Source organism: Furipterus horrens, unplaced genomic scaffold (assembly GCF_987537825.1).
Source record: "Furipterus horrens unplaced genomic scaffold, mFurHor1.1.pri manual_scaffold_2, whole genome shotgun sequence".
Classification (NCBI taxonomy): Eukaryota; Metazoa; Chordata; class Mammalia; order Chiroptera; family Furipteridae; genus Furipterus; species Furipterus horrens.
In genome coordinates, this window is record NW_028327172.1 from 10,516,180 (window position 1) to 10,535,485 (window position 19,306).

General features: G+C 37.3%; 1 protein-coding gene across 1 annotated transcript; it reads left to right on the top strand.

The window, feature by feature from the left end:
* The first annotated feature begins 14,446 nt into the window (after positions 1-14,446).
* Positions 14,447-15,385, top strand: LOC150017808 (olfactory receptor 5M5-like). Its single transcript, XM_090267535.1, has one exon. It carries the CDS (start codon positions 14,447-14,449, stop codon positions 15,383-15,385), a length of 939 nt encoding a protein of 312 aa, XP_090123661.1.
* The last annotated feature ends 3,921 nt before the right edge of the window (positions 15,386-19,306 follow it).

Below are 19,306 nucleotides of genomic sequence, written 5' to 3' on the forward strand. Positions count from 1 at the left end.
TCGGGTTCCTTCTAATTCAAGCTTCTATTATTTTCCCCTTAAAAACATTGTGCTTCTGAGTAAGTTGAGATCTTTAGATGTAAACAACACTAAACTTACTTGTTTCTTAGGAGTGAGGGATGAGGCAAGGGGATAGCAATATCTCTATCTATAATGTTTTAATCTAGAAACAAAATTTTTCTTTTATTCGCAAGTTTACTTCTTAAGAGGAATTTCCTCCAAATGAAGGGTCTTTTTCTTCTTAACCTTAAACATTACCATCAGAGCAGCTAGCATAATATACAATTGAGAGAAAGTAAAACCAATTAAAGTTGAGTTTTAATGAATTATATCTGATGCATGATGTTTTCTGTGTTCAATTTATATCTGCTATATTCACACACACAATAAAATGAACACTCCCAATGTTTTTGAGGGTGTACGGAAACTTGGGTACTCATTTGCTAGTGGTGATTTCACACATCACTACATCCAAAATAAAAAATAAAAAGAAGAATAAAACTGTAAAATTCTTATTTAATCTAATACAATTCAGAAATAACAACTTATATGGATAAAGATTTTCCTAAAAAGAGAAAAATAAAAACTCACTAAACATTAAAAAAATGTTTAAACTACTATAATGTGCTTTATCAATATTAAGTTATATTATACTCCTAAAGACTAGTTTCAAAAAGTATCAAACAATATGGAATAAACATATGTTACAATATAGTTGTCAAACACTAAACCAAATTTTAATGAATATTAGAGCAGCTGTTATTTTAAAATAGTTTGTGGGAAGACAAAAACTGAAAGGTAATATGTAAAATTATAGAACAAATCATTGTTAATATAGTAGGGATAAAATGATATCAACCTGTTGAGTAAAAAATAAATATTCTAAATCAAGAATGGGTATCTCTCATTAATAAAGGTATCTATTTTTATTAAAGGAAACTAATAAAACATATTGGGTTATTACAATGTAAAATATCATATGGTTTTATACTTAATAAATATAAAACATACGGTAAAATGTTTTGTGTATTAAAACATATGGTTTTATATTTAATAAAAGCAGACATAAAAATGCACCAAAAGTGTATTGAGAGCAAACATCTGAAAATAGAGCTATGACCTGTTTTAAGAAGATAATAAGCTTTCTTTAAAGGAATATATGTAATGTATCATAGAGCAGTAAATCATTTTCTTATTGAAGAAATACATTGTAAAACACTTTCTTTGCTAATAGGCTGGGCATACGGTGCTCAATATTGATGATCTAAAGAGTAAGAGAAAAAAACTTATCGGCTAATGGATTCAGTGACCTTGAGTGAGACATGGGCCTCTTTAATCATAAACAACTGACTTCTGCTGTTGCGTTTGCGAACAATCCTCATCTCCAAACAACTTTCCTGTTGTCTGTTTCCATTAGAATCTGACTTGATCCCAAGCTATACACACATAAAAAATATCACTGTTATTCCAGAGAACTGCATTTAGGCATAGCCAAGAAGAGGTATTTTTTTTATTGTTTTGAGGCTTTTTTTCCCTTCATTTTTGAGACTATTGAAATAGAAATTTTCTCCATTGTACCAAGGTTTTCCAGAAACACTCTTCTTTTTAAAAATAAATATTTTATTGTTTTTCTATTACAGTTGTCCCAAATTTTCCCCCTTTGCTGTCCTCTGCTCAGCCCTTCCACTGCTCCCACTGTCAATCCTCAGCCCCTTGTCCGTGTCCATAGGTCATTCATGCATGTCCCTTGACTAGTCCCTTCTCCTTCTTTCCACCCTTATCCCTCTCACCCCTCCCCCATGGTCAGGTCAGCCTGTTCCTTGTTGCCATGGCTCTGGTTCTATTTTGCTTGTTTTTTTGTTTTTGTTTTAAATTTTTGTTGTTGTTCATTAGGTTCCTCTTATAGGTGAGGTCATATGGTATTTGCCTTTTGCTGCCTGGCTTATTTCACTTAGCATAATACACTCCAATTCAATCAATGCTGTCGCAAGAGGTAGAATTTCCTTCTTTCTTTCCACTGCATAGTATTCTATTGTGTAAATGTACCAGTTTTTTGATCCACGCATTTGCTAGGCACTTAGGCTGTTTCTAGCACTTGGCTACTGTAAGTAGCCCTACTATGAACATAGGGGTGCATAGGCTCTTTTGTACTTGCGTTTCAGGATTCTTAAGGTATAATCCCAGCAGCGAAATTGCTGGGTCAAGAGGCAGTTCCATTTTTATTTTTTTGAGGAAATTCCATACTGTTTTCCATAGTGGCTACACCAGCCTGCATTCCCATCAACAGTGCACTAGGGTTCCCTTTTCTCTACATCCTTGCCGGTATCTGTTGTTTGCTGATTTGTTAATGATGGCCATTCTGACCAGTGTGAGGTGATACCTCACTGTGGTTTAAATTTGCATCTCTGATGGCTAGTGATGTTGAGCTTCCTTGCATATGTCTATGGGCCTTCTATATGTCCTCCTTGGAGAAGTGTCTGTTCAGGTCCTTTTCCAATTTTTAATTGGATTGTTTGTCTTCCTGGTGTTGAGTCATATGAGTTCTTTATATATTTTGGAGATCAAATCCTTGTCTGAAGATCATTGGCAAAAATGTTTTCCCATACAGTTGGATCCATTTTTATTTTGCTGATGTTTTCTTTTACTGTGAAGAAGCTTTTAAATTTGATGTAGTCCCATTTGTTTATTTTTTTCCTTTATTTCCCTAGGAGATATATTGACAAAAGTATTGCTGTATGAGATATCTGAAGTTTTCCTGCCTTTATTTTCTTTTAGGACTTTTATGGTGTTATGACTTACATTTAAGTCTTTTATCCATCTTAAGTTTATTCTGGTGTGTGGTGTAAGTTAGTGTATGGTGTAAGTTTTTCATGTCCCTTTCCAGATCCCAACACCATTTATTGAAGAGGCTATTTTTACTCTATTTTATGCTCCTGCCCTCCTTGTTAAATATTAATTGACCGTAGAGATCTGGGATTATTTTTGGGCTCTTTATTCTGTTCCATTAATCTATGTGTCTGTTCTTATTCCAGTACCAGACCGTTTTGATTACAGTGGCCTCGTAGTATAGTTTGATACCAGGTATTGTGATTGTTCTTACTTTGTTCTTTCTCAGGATTGCTGAGGCTATTCAGAGCTATTTTTGGTTCCATATAAATTTTTGAAATATTTATTCTAGGTCTGTGAAATATGCCATTAATATTTTAATAGGGATTGGGTTGAATCAATAGATTGATTTGGGTAGTATAAAAATTTTAATGATGTTAATTTTTCTAGCCCATGAACATGTTATATGCTCCTATTTATTTGTATCTTCCTTAATTTCTTTCTTCCGTGTTCTGCAGTTCTCTGAGTACAGGTCTGTTACCTCCTTGGTTAAATTTATTCCTAGGTACTTTATTTTTATTTTTCCTATAGTAAATAGGAAATTTTCCTAGTTTCTGTTTCTGATATTTTATTGTTGATGTACAAAAATGCCTTCACTGTCTGAACATTGATTTTGTATTCCATCAGCAATATTGGCCTGTAGTTTTCTTTCTTTGTTGTGTCTTTACCTGGTTTTGGAATTAGGATAATATTGGCCTCATAAATGGAGTTTGGGAGTCTTCCCTCTTCTTGAATTTCTTGGAATAGTTTGAGAATGATGGGAGTTAGTTCCACTTTAACTGTGAAGCTGTCTGGTCCATGCCTTTTGTGTGCTGGGAGGTTTTTGACTACTGCTTCAATTTCACTAGTTGTTATCAGTCTATTCAGGCTTTCTGCTTCTTTTTGATTCAGTTTTGAAAGCATGTATGTTTCCAGAAATTTGTCTATATCTCCCAGGATGTCCAATTTCTTGGCATATACCCCTGGCTGGTTTGGCTCAGTGGATTGAGCGTCGGCCTGCGAGCTAAGTGTCGCTGGTTCGATCTTCCAGTCAGGGCACATCAGAGAAGGAAAACTCTGACTCCAAAAAACCTCAGCTGCCTTGCGGCATACCTCTTCAGGGGAAAGGCTAAGGGAGTAAACCCCGACAGAAAATCCGGAGCCGGAGTCCCTAAGGCGGTTTGACGTTGTAGTCAACACCGGCAACTCCTGCGGCGCACCTGAAGCCAAGCTGTATTGACTCCGTCTTTCCCTTGGACCCTTCAGCTGCGAAGAGAGGGGGGGTCTGCTGCATGGGCAACAGCAGACCCTCCATATCACCCTGCCCAGGCTCTGTAGCTTCAGCTTCACTGGAGAGGACACTCCAGCGTCATCGCAAGATGTCGATTCAACACGGGAGGAGACAGATACCGTGTCACTCCCGAGTCGGACTGCACAACCATTCTCGGTGGTGCAGATAGACTCTTAAGAAGCTGCACCATCATCTCTCGAGACGGACGGCTGCCGACGACGACGACGACGAGTTGTTCATAGTAATTTCTTACAATCATTTCTATTTCTGCGGTGTTGGTTGGAACTTCTCCTCTTTCATTTCTGATTTTATTTATTTGGGTTCCTCTCTTTTTTCTTGATGAGTCCAGTTAAAAGCTTGTCACTTTTGTTTATGTTTTCAAAGGACCAGCTCCTGGATTTATTGATTCTTTCAATTGTTTTTTTTAGTCTGTGTCATTTAATTCTGCTCTTATTTTGATTATTTTCTTCTTTTTACTTTCTTTGGTCTTTAAAAAAATTTTTTTGTTGTTGTTGTCTTTCTAGATCTTGTAGATGTAGGGTTAGGTTGTTTATTTGAGATTTTTCTATCCTTTTAAGGTAGGCCTGTATTACTATGAACTTCCCTCTCAGGACTGCCTTTGCCATGTCCCATAGGTTTTGGGCTGTTGTATGTTCATTTTCATTTGTTTCCAGAAACTTTGAAACAAATTATTCCTTCCTTAATATCATTGTTAACCCATTTGTTTTTTAATCGCATGTTATTTAGTCTCCAAGTAATTGAATGTTTTGAGTTTTTCCTTGAGGTTAGTTTCTAGTTTCAAGTCATTGTTACCTGAGAAGGTGCTTGATCTGATTTCAATTTTCTTGAATTTGTTGAGGCTTGTTTTGCGCCCTACCATGTGGTCTCTCTTTGAAAATATTCTATGTGCATTTGAAAAGAATGCATATTTTGCTTCTTTGAGGGAAAGGTTCTGTACATAGCAATTAAGTCCATTTGATCTAGCGTGTTGTTCAATGTCACAATATCCTTGTTGATTCATTGCTTGGAAGATCTATCTATTTTTGACAGTGGGGTGTTAAAATCCCTTACTATGAGTGTGTTGCTATCAATATCTTCCTTGAAGTCCTCCAAGATCTTCCCTATAGATTTTGGTGCTCTGTAAACACTCTTCATAAGCTTGTTTCACATCCTTCTTCCTCAAACTATAGGTGAATGGGTTCAACATGGGACTCATAAAAATAAAAAAACACTTCCACAATTTTCCTTTGCTCAACAGATTGCTAATTTGTTGGTCTCAGATACATACAGAACAGAGACCCATAGAACATAGAGACAGCTGTCAGGTGGGAACCACAGGTGGACAAGGCTTCACGCTGTCTTTCACTGGAATGGATGCTCATAATAGTAATGAAAAGGAAAAGGTAGGAGATGAGGTTGATGAGTAGGGAAGCTGTGAGGTTAATCCCTGAAGGTATAAATAAGGCAGTTGGCTTTATGTCAATGTCAGAACATGTCAACATAAAAAGGGGTGGGTCAACACAGTAGAAATGGTTGATGATGTTGGGTCCACAAAAGGACAAGTGAGAGGTCAACATTACCTGCATTGTGCCCACCCACCACAGAACCTTAGGTAGAGGAAAGTGACCAGGCAGATGCCAAGTGCTCTGGCCATTCCGCGATTGTAATGAAGGGGACCTGTCACAGGCCATGGTGCCAATACTCAGTAAGAAGAGTCACAAAAACAAAACTCTGGGCCAGACACTCCAAGTATGAAATGGTTTTCTTCTCAGATAAGAAATTAACAAGCATCTTGGGAGAGACACTGGTGGAAAAAAAAATATCCACACATGCTAAATGGGTAGGAAAAAAACACACGAGTGTTTGCAGTTGGGGAAAGAATCTGATTAATAAAATTAATTCAGTGTTCCCCATCAGGGTGATGAGAAAAACCAGGAGAACTGTCACAAAAAGGACTGGCTGTAGCTTTGCTTGTCTGGTCAATCCCAGCAGAATAAACTCAGTTGCCTCAGTGCCATTGCACTGGAGATCTATCTTCATCTTCACATACCCTAATAAAAAAAAGAAGAATTTTATAGATATAAAAAAGAAAGAAATTGTATGCGATCCAAGAGAAGACTAAAAAAATGGGCACTAGTACAAACTGGTTTTGGAAAGAGAGGTTTAAATAGGTTATTTCTCTCAGAGATGGAAGTATGTTCACAGATGCCTGCAGGTGAGTGGTGGTGCTGACTAAAGGGGACAAAATATTTGAGAAACATATTTCGAGCCCATGCAGCATACGGTGTTGGCTGCCATGCAGCTCCCACCCTAACAGGGTTAGCACACACAGAATTTGACTTAGCTCATGGGTGTCCCTAATTAGGCTATGGAATCAGAACCCATGATGTTCAAAATGGCTGCTACCATAGCCTGATAATGAAAAAAAAATGCTGGATCAGGAAATGGGAAAATGATGCCTCTCTGTAGATGGGTTTTCTACCATTGTCAGTGAAAGCACACTTCTGTAATTAGAGTAACACATGTCCTCCCGAAGAGCCTGTTGTGTACTTACTCAGGCTCAGTTTCTTTCCCACTTTTTACTTCCTCTCCCACAGAAATGAAATTCTGGTCCTTTGGTGCTCTGTTTATCCCATTCCTTTGTTCCAAATCAACAAGTAACTGAGTAGTTTCTTCACCTCATAACCCCTTTGACCTTACTAATCTCTTTAATCTCACAATATCCTGATTTATTATATTTCATATTTCGGTATTATATTGATCTCAAACCCTTGACTACCAGAATTATCTTTTACTTAAGCCACTATAATAAACTTCCTTCTTCTCTTTTATAAACATAAATCACATCATGTAACTGACTTGGCAAAATGGCCCAAGTCTTTCTATCACACTTATTAGCAGAGTATATAAGTAAGAACTGATGTCAGGTCTTCCGATCTCCTTCCCCAAACTCTGACCTTTTTCTCTTCAATCTTTCTTCTCCTGCCACACTGACTTTCTAGCTGTTTCTTAAACATTCAGATTCATTCCTACCTCAGGCATTTGAACACACTGCTTCCTCTGCTTAGAGTGTTTTTCCTCCAGATCTTTGGGTGATGCATTTCATCACTTCAATTAGATCTCTCTTCCAATCACACCTCTTACGAAAGGCATTTTCCTGGCCAGTTTTCTAAGTTAAATTTTATTCCCATAGCTCTATAATCGTGAACCATGATTTATTTTTTTCCATGTTATTTATCAATTCAGAAATTATTATTTGTTTACATAAATAATTTTTATCTATATTTTGTTATCTGTCCCTCCATTTGAAAACTAGTCATGTGTGGGCAGGAACTTTATTCGTGTCCTATCCCAGAACTTGGGTGAGTGCTTGAACCGTACATAGTTGATATGCATAACTGAATAAATGGATGAATAAATGAGATAACTTTTCCAATTCATGGCAGATGGTTTTTCATATATTTCTTAACTTCCTGATGTTACCAGTAGAGACTGAGCTACTCCAAAAACACTAGGTGTCATACAAAGAATGGACAGGAGGGGGCACAATTAGGGCTTCTTTAAATAACACAAGCTAGTGATAATGATGCCTGACCTAAAATCTTGATAATTTTAAAAGTGAACTCTATTGCTTTATTAAAACAATATATGCACAAATCTAACACTTAGATCAGGAGGTGTGAGGTTTTTAAAAACACTGATAGTTAAGTTCTAGCTCAGCTGAGGTGGAACATAAAAATTGATATATTTTTAACGAATTTCCACATAACGTTAATTCACAGCCAGGGTTGAGGCACTGAATTAGACAATTGAAATGCTCTGTTTAAACTAAATAAAAGAGTTTTATCATCAATGTCAAAAAATTTTTCTCCATTAGTTTGAACGAGGACAAACTCTAGCTGTTGACTTTAGCCCTCATAGTATTCTGTTGGTTTTAGAAAGATTGAAAAGAAATCATCTTCTTGAAAGCCTCCATGACCCTACCCAAGGTTTCATGCATTCAGGCAACAGATGGAGAAGAAAGAAAATTTTTGTATCAAAAATCACAGTGTTCTATTATTTATTACACACAGTCCAGAGTTTTATTTCTGGAATACACATAGAAAAACACCAGTTGTGAAAGTAGAGTTAGTATAGCTATATTTTAATTTATGAGCTGAAGTGAGGGGATGGGAGAGAAGAAGCCATGTGTTATTATTCTCACTAAAGTGTTCAGTTTTAAAAATGCCAGCACAGATTGTCTGTGTTGGTGTCTAAGAAGTTTTCAGTCTCACATCACAGCATAGTTCAAATCTTTCAGAGACCCCTTTCTTCATTCAGTGCTTCTCTATCACTCCAAGAGGAAAACAAGTGAGAAAATGGGAGGTATAAAAATATCAAGAAGAAAATATTAACTTAACATATAAAATAATTACACATTAAATAATAGAATTATTGGAAAAAAACTCAATGATGCTTATGGTAAGTATGAATTAAAGATCTATGTACAATGTGGGGAAAGAAAACAAAAAGTTTAAGCCCTGTGAAATCCTTTCTGAGAACTTCGGCCAAGTTGGCTGCTTCAGCTGGGAAGTCAATAAAATCCATAGCAATGTTGGGAAGGGATACAAACACAGTAGAGAAAAGTGTATTCCCTTGAACAAAGCAATATAAACTTGTTCTGATGATCCTTGCTAAAATTTCAGTTCAAATTTAAATTGGAAAAAATCCCAAGAGAAGCCTCTTCAAATGAGGAAGGAAAAGTGTTCAGATTAATTTTTTCTTCCTCACCCTTAATCATTTACCCCAAATCCCGTAAACTTTTAAAAATAAGCATATGAAATCATTGAAGGCATATGGAGTAAAAGTATATTTTCTCATGCCAAATTCTTAGACTCCAGGCTTGGAGAAGATAAACAAGTTAAAAGTATGATGTGTGTACTTCTGGAAATCCAAGAATTGGCTAAAGTTCAATACGTAACCTTCTCTAAATCTTGGCTGTGTTGTAAATGGATCTGTAAGTAAAATAGTGAGGATTTCAAGGCCTGTCTGACCTCCTAATATATCACAAGTCATCTACTGTCCTTGTCAGAAAGAGTCTGACAGCCGTCTGCCCATGCTCTTCTCCTAATGAGGCAACTTTTATGATCACTATTAATTTCATTTTCAAAAATTGAAAGAGTAAAAAATCAAACAGTATTTCTTATGAGTTCTTGATTTTAAGAACTATCAGACTTAACTGTGGAGGGAGAGTGATTCCTTAACCTTCCTGAGGGTCCCCAAAGTAGGAAGATTTATCCCTGAATGAATAACTTTGGGAAATTAATTCCTGAAGCTTTTGTCAAGAAATCACCCGTGGGACATCATTAGGACTCCCTGTGGAGTTGTTTATAAAAGTTACGTTTTACTGGATGGGATCTTAATGTGTGAGTTAATCATTAGATGTCCACAGTCTTTCAGTAAATGCAAAAACACATAGTTCTGATTTTGATATTGGGATTAAGCAGAAGGTTGTGATTAGTGGTCTTTCATGTAAACAGAAATGTATCTCATTTTTACTAGTAACTTCTTCTTGTGAATTAAAGTGCAAGTTGTAGGAAATCAATTTTTAGACTCTCAGATTTAACTGATTATTTATCGTGGATTTTTCGCTATATCGCAGGATTTTGTGGTACTGTACAGTAAATACTAAAATAAATGTAATGTTCCTACTTGGTGGATTTTCACCTATCGCGGGTGGTCTAGAATGTAATACCTGCAATAAGTGAGAGATCACTGTACATATTCATTACCAAGGAAAAACAAAATTTATTTAACATTTGCCATATTCCTGTGATATCAATATTATAATTTATTTCTTACAGATGAAAAGCCTGAAGCTTGAATAAATTAAATAATTTTTTCAAGGACGTTTCAATCAGAAGTTATTTTTTTAGCTACTTCTGTGCTTGTTCTGAAAATGCTCCAAACCATATGGGTTTAAAATGTTTAATAGGAATTATGTTTCAGGCAGTTTTGAATTTGGCATTCATAGCACTTCCCTGAAGTTGAAATTTTTATTTAAGAAATCAATTAATAAAAGTTTGTTAAATTCAAAGAAAATGAATCATCTCATCCTTTTAAAGCATACTTGTAAACTTTTGAAGTTCTCAATTGTAGAAATACCTTTTCTTCCCTCCTCCTCCTCCTTTTTTTCCCTCTTGCCCTTTTCTTGTTCCTGTTCTTGTTTTTCTTTTTCTTCACATAGAAAAATTTGACTTGAGATATTTAAACAGTCATAGAGGTGAAGATATCAAAAGTGACTAAGATTTCTGGAATGTATAAATAGATGACAAGTGGGTGCCAACTATGTTACAAAGATTGATGCAGAAGTTTCTAAATGACTTTAAGGGAAAGATGATAAAGTACACTTCAGTTTCTTCTCTCTGTATACCTCCCACATACTTCCCTTGAAAAGGTAAATAAAAATTGGGGTGATAAGGAAAAGAATTACTGTAGCTGTCAGTAGGAAGCATCCTCTTGTCCTCTCTGTGATTGATGTAAGTGTCTCATCTCAAAGAGAAATACTGATTGATCATGGCTCTGGAAAGGGAGGAAAAAGTAAGAATTAGCCCACTACTCTGCTGTATCTGGGTGACTTCAGTTCAGAGGAAAGGTACCGAAAAACATGTCTAAAGCCACATTCTCTCGTTGCTCGTTGGCAGCCGTCCGTCTCGAGAGACGATGGTGTAGCTTCTTAAGAGTCTATCTGCACCGCTGAGAATGGCTGTGCAGTCCGACTCGGGAGTGACACGGTATCTGTCTCCTCCCGTGTTGAATCGACATCTTGCGATGACGCTGGAGTGTCCTCTCCAGTGAAGCTGAAGCTACAGAGCCTGGGCAAGGTGATATGGAGGGTCTGCTGTTGCCCATGCAGCAGACCCCCCCTCTCTTCGCAGCTGAAGGGTCCAAGGGAAAGACGGAGTCAATACAGCTTGGGTTCAGGTGCGCCGCAGGAGTTGCCGGTGTTGACTACAACGTCAAACCGCCTTAGGGACTCCGGCTCCGGATTTTCTGTCGGGGTTTACTCCCTTAGCCTTTCCCCTGAAGAGGTATGCCGCAAGGCAGCGGAGGTTTTTTGGAGTCAGAGTTTTCCTTCTCTGATGTGCCCTGACTGGAAGATCGAACCAGCGACACTTAGCTCGCAGGCCGACGCTCAATCCTTGATTAATTCAGGTTCCAGAAAGAGGGTAATTCAATGGCCCGGTAACCTCCAAAGGTGGACTCAGAAAAATCCCCAAACTTTAACAAAATTAATAATTATTATTACTATAATTTTCGTAACTGCTACAACTTTTACTGCAGCATTTATTGCATCACTATTTTGTGGCTGCTGCCCTGGCCTGAGCCAGGGAGGGACACAGCATAAAACAGAATTTTACTCATTGTTTAAAAGGAATTTAATGAAAAGACAGAGAATATAAGCAGTGTTAAAGAAAGCAGTCAAAGAAGTGGAAGCAACTGGAGGGTAAATTGCAGAAATAATTTTTTACTCTTAGTCCTGCAGTCGCTGGGCAGACACCAGAGCCCAGGAAGAGCTAGACCAGGTCAATTTCTTCTCCAACAAATACCTCATTACGAGTCTTCCTTTGAAAAGATGCAGTCACTCTAGTGCTGTCATTGTGAAGCTGGAGAGAAGGTAAAAATGGAGCTGCTTTTCTCTTCTTCTCACCTCTGAAATCTGCTGGTTTCTCTCATTAGCCAAACTGTGCTAGAAACTAGTTACCAGTGGAGCCCTGGTGCTGTGATCATAAAATTAAATTTCAGGTGAACAAAGCAAAGTAAAGAAGAAAAGACCATCAGTCTGGATGGGGTAGGGTGCCAAAGGGAGAATCACCAGGACATCTGTATTATCTATATATTCACAGTGTTCACATAGCTATGAATTATTGTTCCCATTGAAAAAGAAATCACAGGGTCAGAATTGGAAAATGACTGGTCCTAGTTCAACAAAAGTTAATTGGTCTTCTAATGGTGTTCAGACTCCAAACTTTCCCACTATACTATACACTATTTTATCTTACATGTTGTAAACATAAACACTTAATATTTCCCTAAAGTTAAAAAATTAAGATATTCAGGCATAAATTAAAATAAATAAGAAATCCCATGGCTTCATCTTTCTTGGGAGATGTGATTCCCTGGTGATATCAGGGAGTGGAAAAAATTATGTCTTCAATAAGCTTAGGATGTGCAAAAGAATAAAACAGCAGTGATTGTGTATAGGCTGGATGATTTTGTGCCAGGACTAATTGAACCATAGGGATTTGATCCTTATATGATAATTCTCTTATAAACTCTTCAGGTTATTCATATCTATGCTGTCATTGGGAAATCACTCTTCTTTCACAGGTAGGATTAGTGATTGTAAAATATATTTTGGGATCTAGAAATAGATATCTTAATTAATAAAAATAGTTGGCCCAAATATATTGTGATGAACTAGCAAATATCTTGATTTACATTTTATTCTTCTCAGAGTACAAGTATTTATAAATATACCATGCAATAGTATTTATAATGAGATAAGAACTAGACCAAAGACCAGAGTCATTCATTAATAATCCTCAATTGCCTCCAGTTGAGAAGGCACTGGTCTAGGTGCCACTGAGGCTATAGCTCTAGATTAGATAAACTTGTCTCGAAGGACCTCAGACTTTATATCATCTTGTTTTAGGCTAGACCTTGACTTCTCACCAAATAATAACAGTAGCTACAACTTATTGAGTGCTATATGACAGCCATATTTTAAAATGTTTACCTTGTAACTAACTCCCTGACGTGGAGAAAATTGCTATTAGTAACCAGATCTTATGCGTGAGGAATCTTAGGCACAGAGAGATGAATAACTTGCCCAAGCCGCACAAAGAGTAAGTAGAGGACATGAGATATCCAACCAAGGAGTCTGGCAGCAAACTCCCAGTAACTGTTAAACAGTCACTGAATTTCAGCAACTAGTCATGCTTATTCCCTCTTGATTCATGGATAAAATAAAGGGGTGGTATACATAATCTTTCTATTTTGTTCATTCTGAGTTATAGCACTATTATTCTGTACAATTATAAGCATCTTGCCTTATAATGTTCTGTACCTCTGTTGTAGGCAGTTGGTCAGTTTTAGGTTTATAATCTATATTATTTAAAATGACTAAAAATACATTTCATGAAGATGTTTTCTCTATATTAATTTTTCCACTTACGTTGAACTGTGACCGCATGCCAAAGAGACAGCATCCTCATGAAAGCTAAAAACCAACCTCTAAACTCTTTGGGCGACTGGACAGTGGCAGCGAGCATTGCATGAGAGAGCCTCGGAGTCAGGGTGAACGTCAAGAGTGCGAGCCTCGGGAGTCCCCAGAGCCACTCTCTCTACCTGCAAGTACTTACTTCTCACTGAGTTTTCCTTGTTTAAGTCATGTAGGATGTGTTCTGTTTCTTTAAAGCGAGGTTATTACCATAAACTAATTAATCAGTTGAATAATATGAAAACTTTATTGTTTGTATTGCCTCGTTTTTTTTTTTTCACAAAAGAAATGAATGAAATATTAATTACTTTGACTCTCGGTTAAAATTTCAATATACAAATACTTATTAAAATACAATCCCAGCACAAAAAAGTATTTGTCTGTTATGGCTATAACTATAATCTTATGAATTTAGGAAAAGAAAGCTACAAAACGATTATGGTTTTGCTGATTTAGGTGACTTGTTGTACATTTTATTACCCTTGTCAATAAGTGCAAAAGACATACATTGCAGGGAGCGGGAACAACTTGAAAACACACTTGAGTGTAGAGGGCAAGGTACACACATCCCAGTTCTATAAGGGTGTGAGCCATTCATCAGTTCCACTGCCATAAATCCATTCAGCAGTTAAAAAACAGATGGGTTTCAATGATAATGCTTTAAATACCACACTGAGGTATATGGAAGAAAAATGAGATTCCAATTCCAAAGAAAAGCAATGCTTAAGAAGGTTGTAAATGAACAAATGTGATAAAGAGCTGCAGAAAAGGAAGTTTTTTCCAATATGAAAAGATTTGCAGAAAGCATTTAAAAATATGACCACCTTCGTATAAACAGCTCTATGTTAATTTAGATATTTAAAACATCAGTTGCATGCTTACTAGGCTACTTCTTCATGCCACATGTATTCACAAGTTTGAGAGAAGAGGAGGAAGTATCAGATAATATGATGGGGATAATGGATGAATGAGAAAAGGCATGAATCTCTGTTTCCTATTTAGACCTCTTTGGAAGCCAAGCAAACACAATGTCAAAGAAGAACTACACAGCGGTGACTGAGTTCATTCTCCTGGGCCTGACAGATAGAGCAGAGTTGCAGCCTATCCTCTTTGCGGTGTTCCTGGTCATCTACCTGATCACAGGAATTGGCAATGTGGGCATGATCTTGTTAATCAGGAGTGACTCCAGACTTCACACTCCAATGTACTTCTTCCTCACTCACCTCTCCTTCCTAGATCTCTGCTATGCCACCAATGTCACTCCTCAGATGCTGGTTAATTTCTTATCCAAGAGGAAAACCATTTCTGTCATTGGTTGCTTTATACAATTCCACTTTTTCATTGCCTTGGTGATCACAGAATATTATATGCTCACAGCGATGGCTTATGACCGCTACATGGCCATCTGCAAACCCTTGTTATATGGTAGCAAAATGTCCAGGAGGGTCTGCATCTCTCTTGTCTTGATTTCCTATACTTATGGCTTTGTGAATGGTCTGGTCCAGACCATTCTGATGCTTCGTCTCTCCTTCTGTGGACCCAATGAAATCAACCACTTTTACTGTGCGGACCCCCCTCTGTTAGTCCTTGCCTGCTCAGATACTTATGTCAAGGAAACCGCGATGTTCGTGGTGGCTGGTTCCAACCTCGCCTGCTCTCTCACCATGATTCTCATCTCCTACATTTTCATTTTCACAGCCATTCTGCGTGTTCGCTCTGCTGAGGGGAGGCGCAAGGCCTTCTCCACCTGCGGATCCCATCTGACAGCTGTCACTATCTTTTATGGGACACTGTTCTGCATGCATCTGAGGCCCCCCTCAGAGACATCTGTAGAACAGGGTAAAATTGTAGCTGTGTTTTATATCTTTGTGAGTCCTATGTTAAATCCTTTGATCTATAGCCTGAGGAACAAAGATGTTAAAGAAGCAATCAGGAAAGTTATCCAGAAGAAATGGTTTGTTAAATAAAGTAAACATTCTGGTCATAGACGTGCAATATATCTTTATTGTCTGATCTATTAATGAATACTTTCAATTAACAAGTCACTTTCAGTTATTGAGTGTTTTGTGTTTTGTAATTCACATGTTGAACTTAGAGGAATGTTAGTTACCATGTCAGTGAATGAAAAAAAAAAAAACTCCATAGAAATTCTAAGACAATACAAGAAGGCATTGGTATTGTTCTGTAAAGTCAATAAAAACTGGATGTTCCCATCTATAATACACTGGTAAAAAGTTGTAAAAGACAGAATTATCAAATTATGCTAGAGCAATGACTGTTTGTTAGATTTTTATCATGCTTAATGATTTCCCAACTATATTCAGAAACTTCTCAATCATAGCAAGTGAATTTGTTGCCTGTATGCAATTCATATAGCAATAAAGATCTCTGGGTATCTCAGGTTATTACTCGAAGAAAAAATTTTAGGATGATAACATTGGCCCAATGGAATCCTCATTTACAAGTTTTTTCATGAAACACCGTATTTCTTTTAGGATTTTTAAACCAATATGCATCTCTTAATTATGTACTATTTTCAACATACAGTCAAAAATAGAATGGTGTAGGAAGGTCTCCGTATAAACATAAGTGATCATTTATTAAGTTTTCACACATGCTACTTTTGTTTCTGATATTTCAGACATTCAGATATTCTAAAATAGAGTGTTCCCCACTTGATTTTGTTCTTCTCCCCACTTCTTGTATTGAAGTCTAATGTAATTTAATGTTTATTTTCCTTATGTAGAGTTTTAACATTTTTCTGGTGCTTTTGTATCCACAGAATTATATAATAATATTTTGCTAGACTTAAAACTTAACATAAATGAAATTAGGGTACGTGTCCTTCTGCAATTTATTTTAGTTCACATTAAATATTGTTAGATTTATTCATGCTAAATTATGCAGCAGCACGTTTCACTAATAATTTCTATGTCAATATATAAATGTTATAAGTTATTTATCCATTCTACTATCAATGGGCAGTTAGATTTTTTCAGTTTCTTATTTTATGAAAGTCCAGCAATAAATTGTTTTGTAGAATTCTGAATGTGTTAATGGGTTCAAGAGATCCCCTCATGTATGTACTGAGGATGTTGATTTCTGGGTCATAAGATAGGCACATCATTAAATTTACTAAATATAGCTAGATTGCATTACCCATTTATAGTCAGTCATTATTGTCAACACACTACAGGGTGGGGCAAAAGTAGGTTTACAGTTTGAGTATGCAAAACAATTTATTCTTGTATTATTATTTATTAAGTATTAAGTGCTGTATTATTTTCCATATGAACAACTGTAAACCTAGTTTTGCCATACCCTGTAATTGTCAGACTTTTAAAATGTTTTCCAATCTTATGCTGTAAAACGGATTCTCAGTTCTTATATAAGTTTTTGTGCTGTCATTACAAGTGTAGTCAAGCATTTTCAAGTGTTTTAGTGGTAATTGAAGGTGTGTCTTTTTTTTTTTTTCTTTTCTGTTTATGTCCATATTCTTTGCCCACTTTTCAACTGGGTTATTTCATCTTTATTTTCTACATTTTTAATAGCTCCTTATGTATTCTGCACCAGGTACTGAAGTCGGCAGCCGTCCGTCTCGAGAGACGATGGTGTAGCTTCTTAAGAGTCTACCTGCACCGCCGAGAATGGCTGTGCAGTCCGACTCGGGAGTGACATGGTATCTGTCTCCTCCCGTGTTGAATCGACATCTTGTGATGACGCTGAAGCTACAGAGCCTGGGCAGGGTAATATGGAGGGTCTGCTGTTGCCCATGCAGCAGACCCCCCCTCTCTTTGCAGCTGAAGGGTCCAAGGGAAAGACGGAGTCAATACAGCTTGGCTTCAGGTGCGCCGCAGGAGTTGCCGGTGTTGACTACAACGTCAAACCGCCTTAGGGACTCCGGCTCCGGATTTTCTGTCGGGGTTTACTCCCTTAGCCTTTCCCCTGAAGAGGTATGCCGCAAGGCAACGGAGGTTTTTTGGAGTCAGAGTTTTCCTTCTCTGATGTACCCTGACTGGAAGATCGAACCAGCGACACTTAGCTCGCAGGCCGACGCTCAATCCACTGAGCTAAACCAGCCAGGGCAGACACCAGGTACTAATCTTTTAATAATATATACAATGCAAATATCTTTAACCTCTTTGTAGCTTGAACTTTATTTTTGTGTATGATATATTTGGTGGTACAGAATTTTTCTTTTTAACACAGTTTAAATTTATTAATCTTCTCTTTATGGTTGTGCTTTGAATGTCTTGTATAAACAATTCTTCCCTTCCATTTGAGCCTTTTTTTATTACCATGACCCACTTGAATCTGATGAGAATAAGGAAAGCAATGCTTGGAGGGAAACTAAGGGAATATTTAAACAATGGTGAGAAAACGAAGGACCAACTGTGACTATAGTCTGAGATTGAGGAATCACATCTACCTGCATTGAAAATGTAGTCAACTTAGTATGTGAAGAGAGACCTTCAAATCCTACCCTGCCACTTACTAGCCATGTGGCACTGGGTGAGTTAGTCCATTACCGTTCTTGTAGTTCTTGTCAGGTAGCCTTGCTCTGAGAAATCACCCAGAGAACAGTGTAGGGTTTTACACCAGGTTTATTGAGGGAAGAGGGAGAAGATGGTTGGAGGGAAGAGGAAACTCTTGGACCAGCTCGAGGGCCCATAGGAGCAAGGGAAGGGGGAAGTAGAAAGGGGGAAAGAAAAGGGAGTGGAGACTCCCTGTCACCCACGGGGCCCATAGGAATCGCCTGCCTGTACGTTGGCAGATGCTGAGTCCACACTTCCCAACCTACATTTCGGTTAGGGTGAGCTTACCCATTAACACATTCAGCAGGTTATTTACATTTCCCTTCTTTCCCCACACTAGGCCAGTCAATATATAATGCTAGGTCCATCAACATTTCTTCTGGGAATGAGCAAAATCCATTTTCATTTCCTATGGGACAGGTTGGGATCAGGTTAATTTGCATATGGTTCATTTGCATACATCAAAAGTCCAGGCAGGCAGTCCAGCTGCAGCCATGCTCTGACAGTTTTGCCTCTGTTTCTTTAGCTGAAAGTTCAGGATGAAGTTCCTCCTTCTTAGGATTAAATTAAGAAATCAATCCAATTACCTACGTAAAACTGTCCACTCACATGAAATGTTCATTAAGATGTTCGCCAATGACTGTGTTGTTCAGTCCTGCTCATGACAGATTTTTTACAAGACTTGTTGTTCAGCATAAAGAATATTGTTAAGAGGTCTGGATTTTAGGAGTTAGACGCTTTTAGTCTAAATAAAATAAAAAACATAAAAGTTGTATCGTCATAAAATTTCAAGATGACATCTTTTTGTGTGCCTTCTGCGGAGCTCTTAGGGAAAATAGTAAATTTGAAATTATGGAGACTATAGACATCTGACCTTTTGCGACAGCATGGATGGACCTGCAGACTATTACGCTGAGTGAAACAAGCCAGTTAGAAAAAGACAAATACCATATGATCTCACTTCTGTGTGTAATCTAGTGGAAAAAAAAATAAACAGACGAAATAGAAACACACTCACAGAAACGTAGAACAGACTGACAGCTGTGAGCGAGGGCAGAGGTTGGGGGACTGGGCGAAAAATGTGAGAGGGTGAAGCAGTAAAGATTGGTAGTTGAAGAATATTCACAGAGATGTAGTTTACAAATAGGGAATATATTCAATAATATGAAAATAACTATGTATGGGGCCAGATGGGTACTTGAAGCAACAGGGAGACCACTTTGTAAAGTACATAATTTTTTTAAACCACTTTGCTGTACATCTGAAACTAACACAGAATAATACCAAATATCAACTGTAATTGATAAATAAATAAAAGAAATTATGAAAACTATGACTGATATGTATAATTAG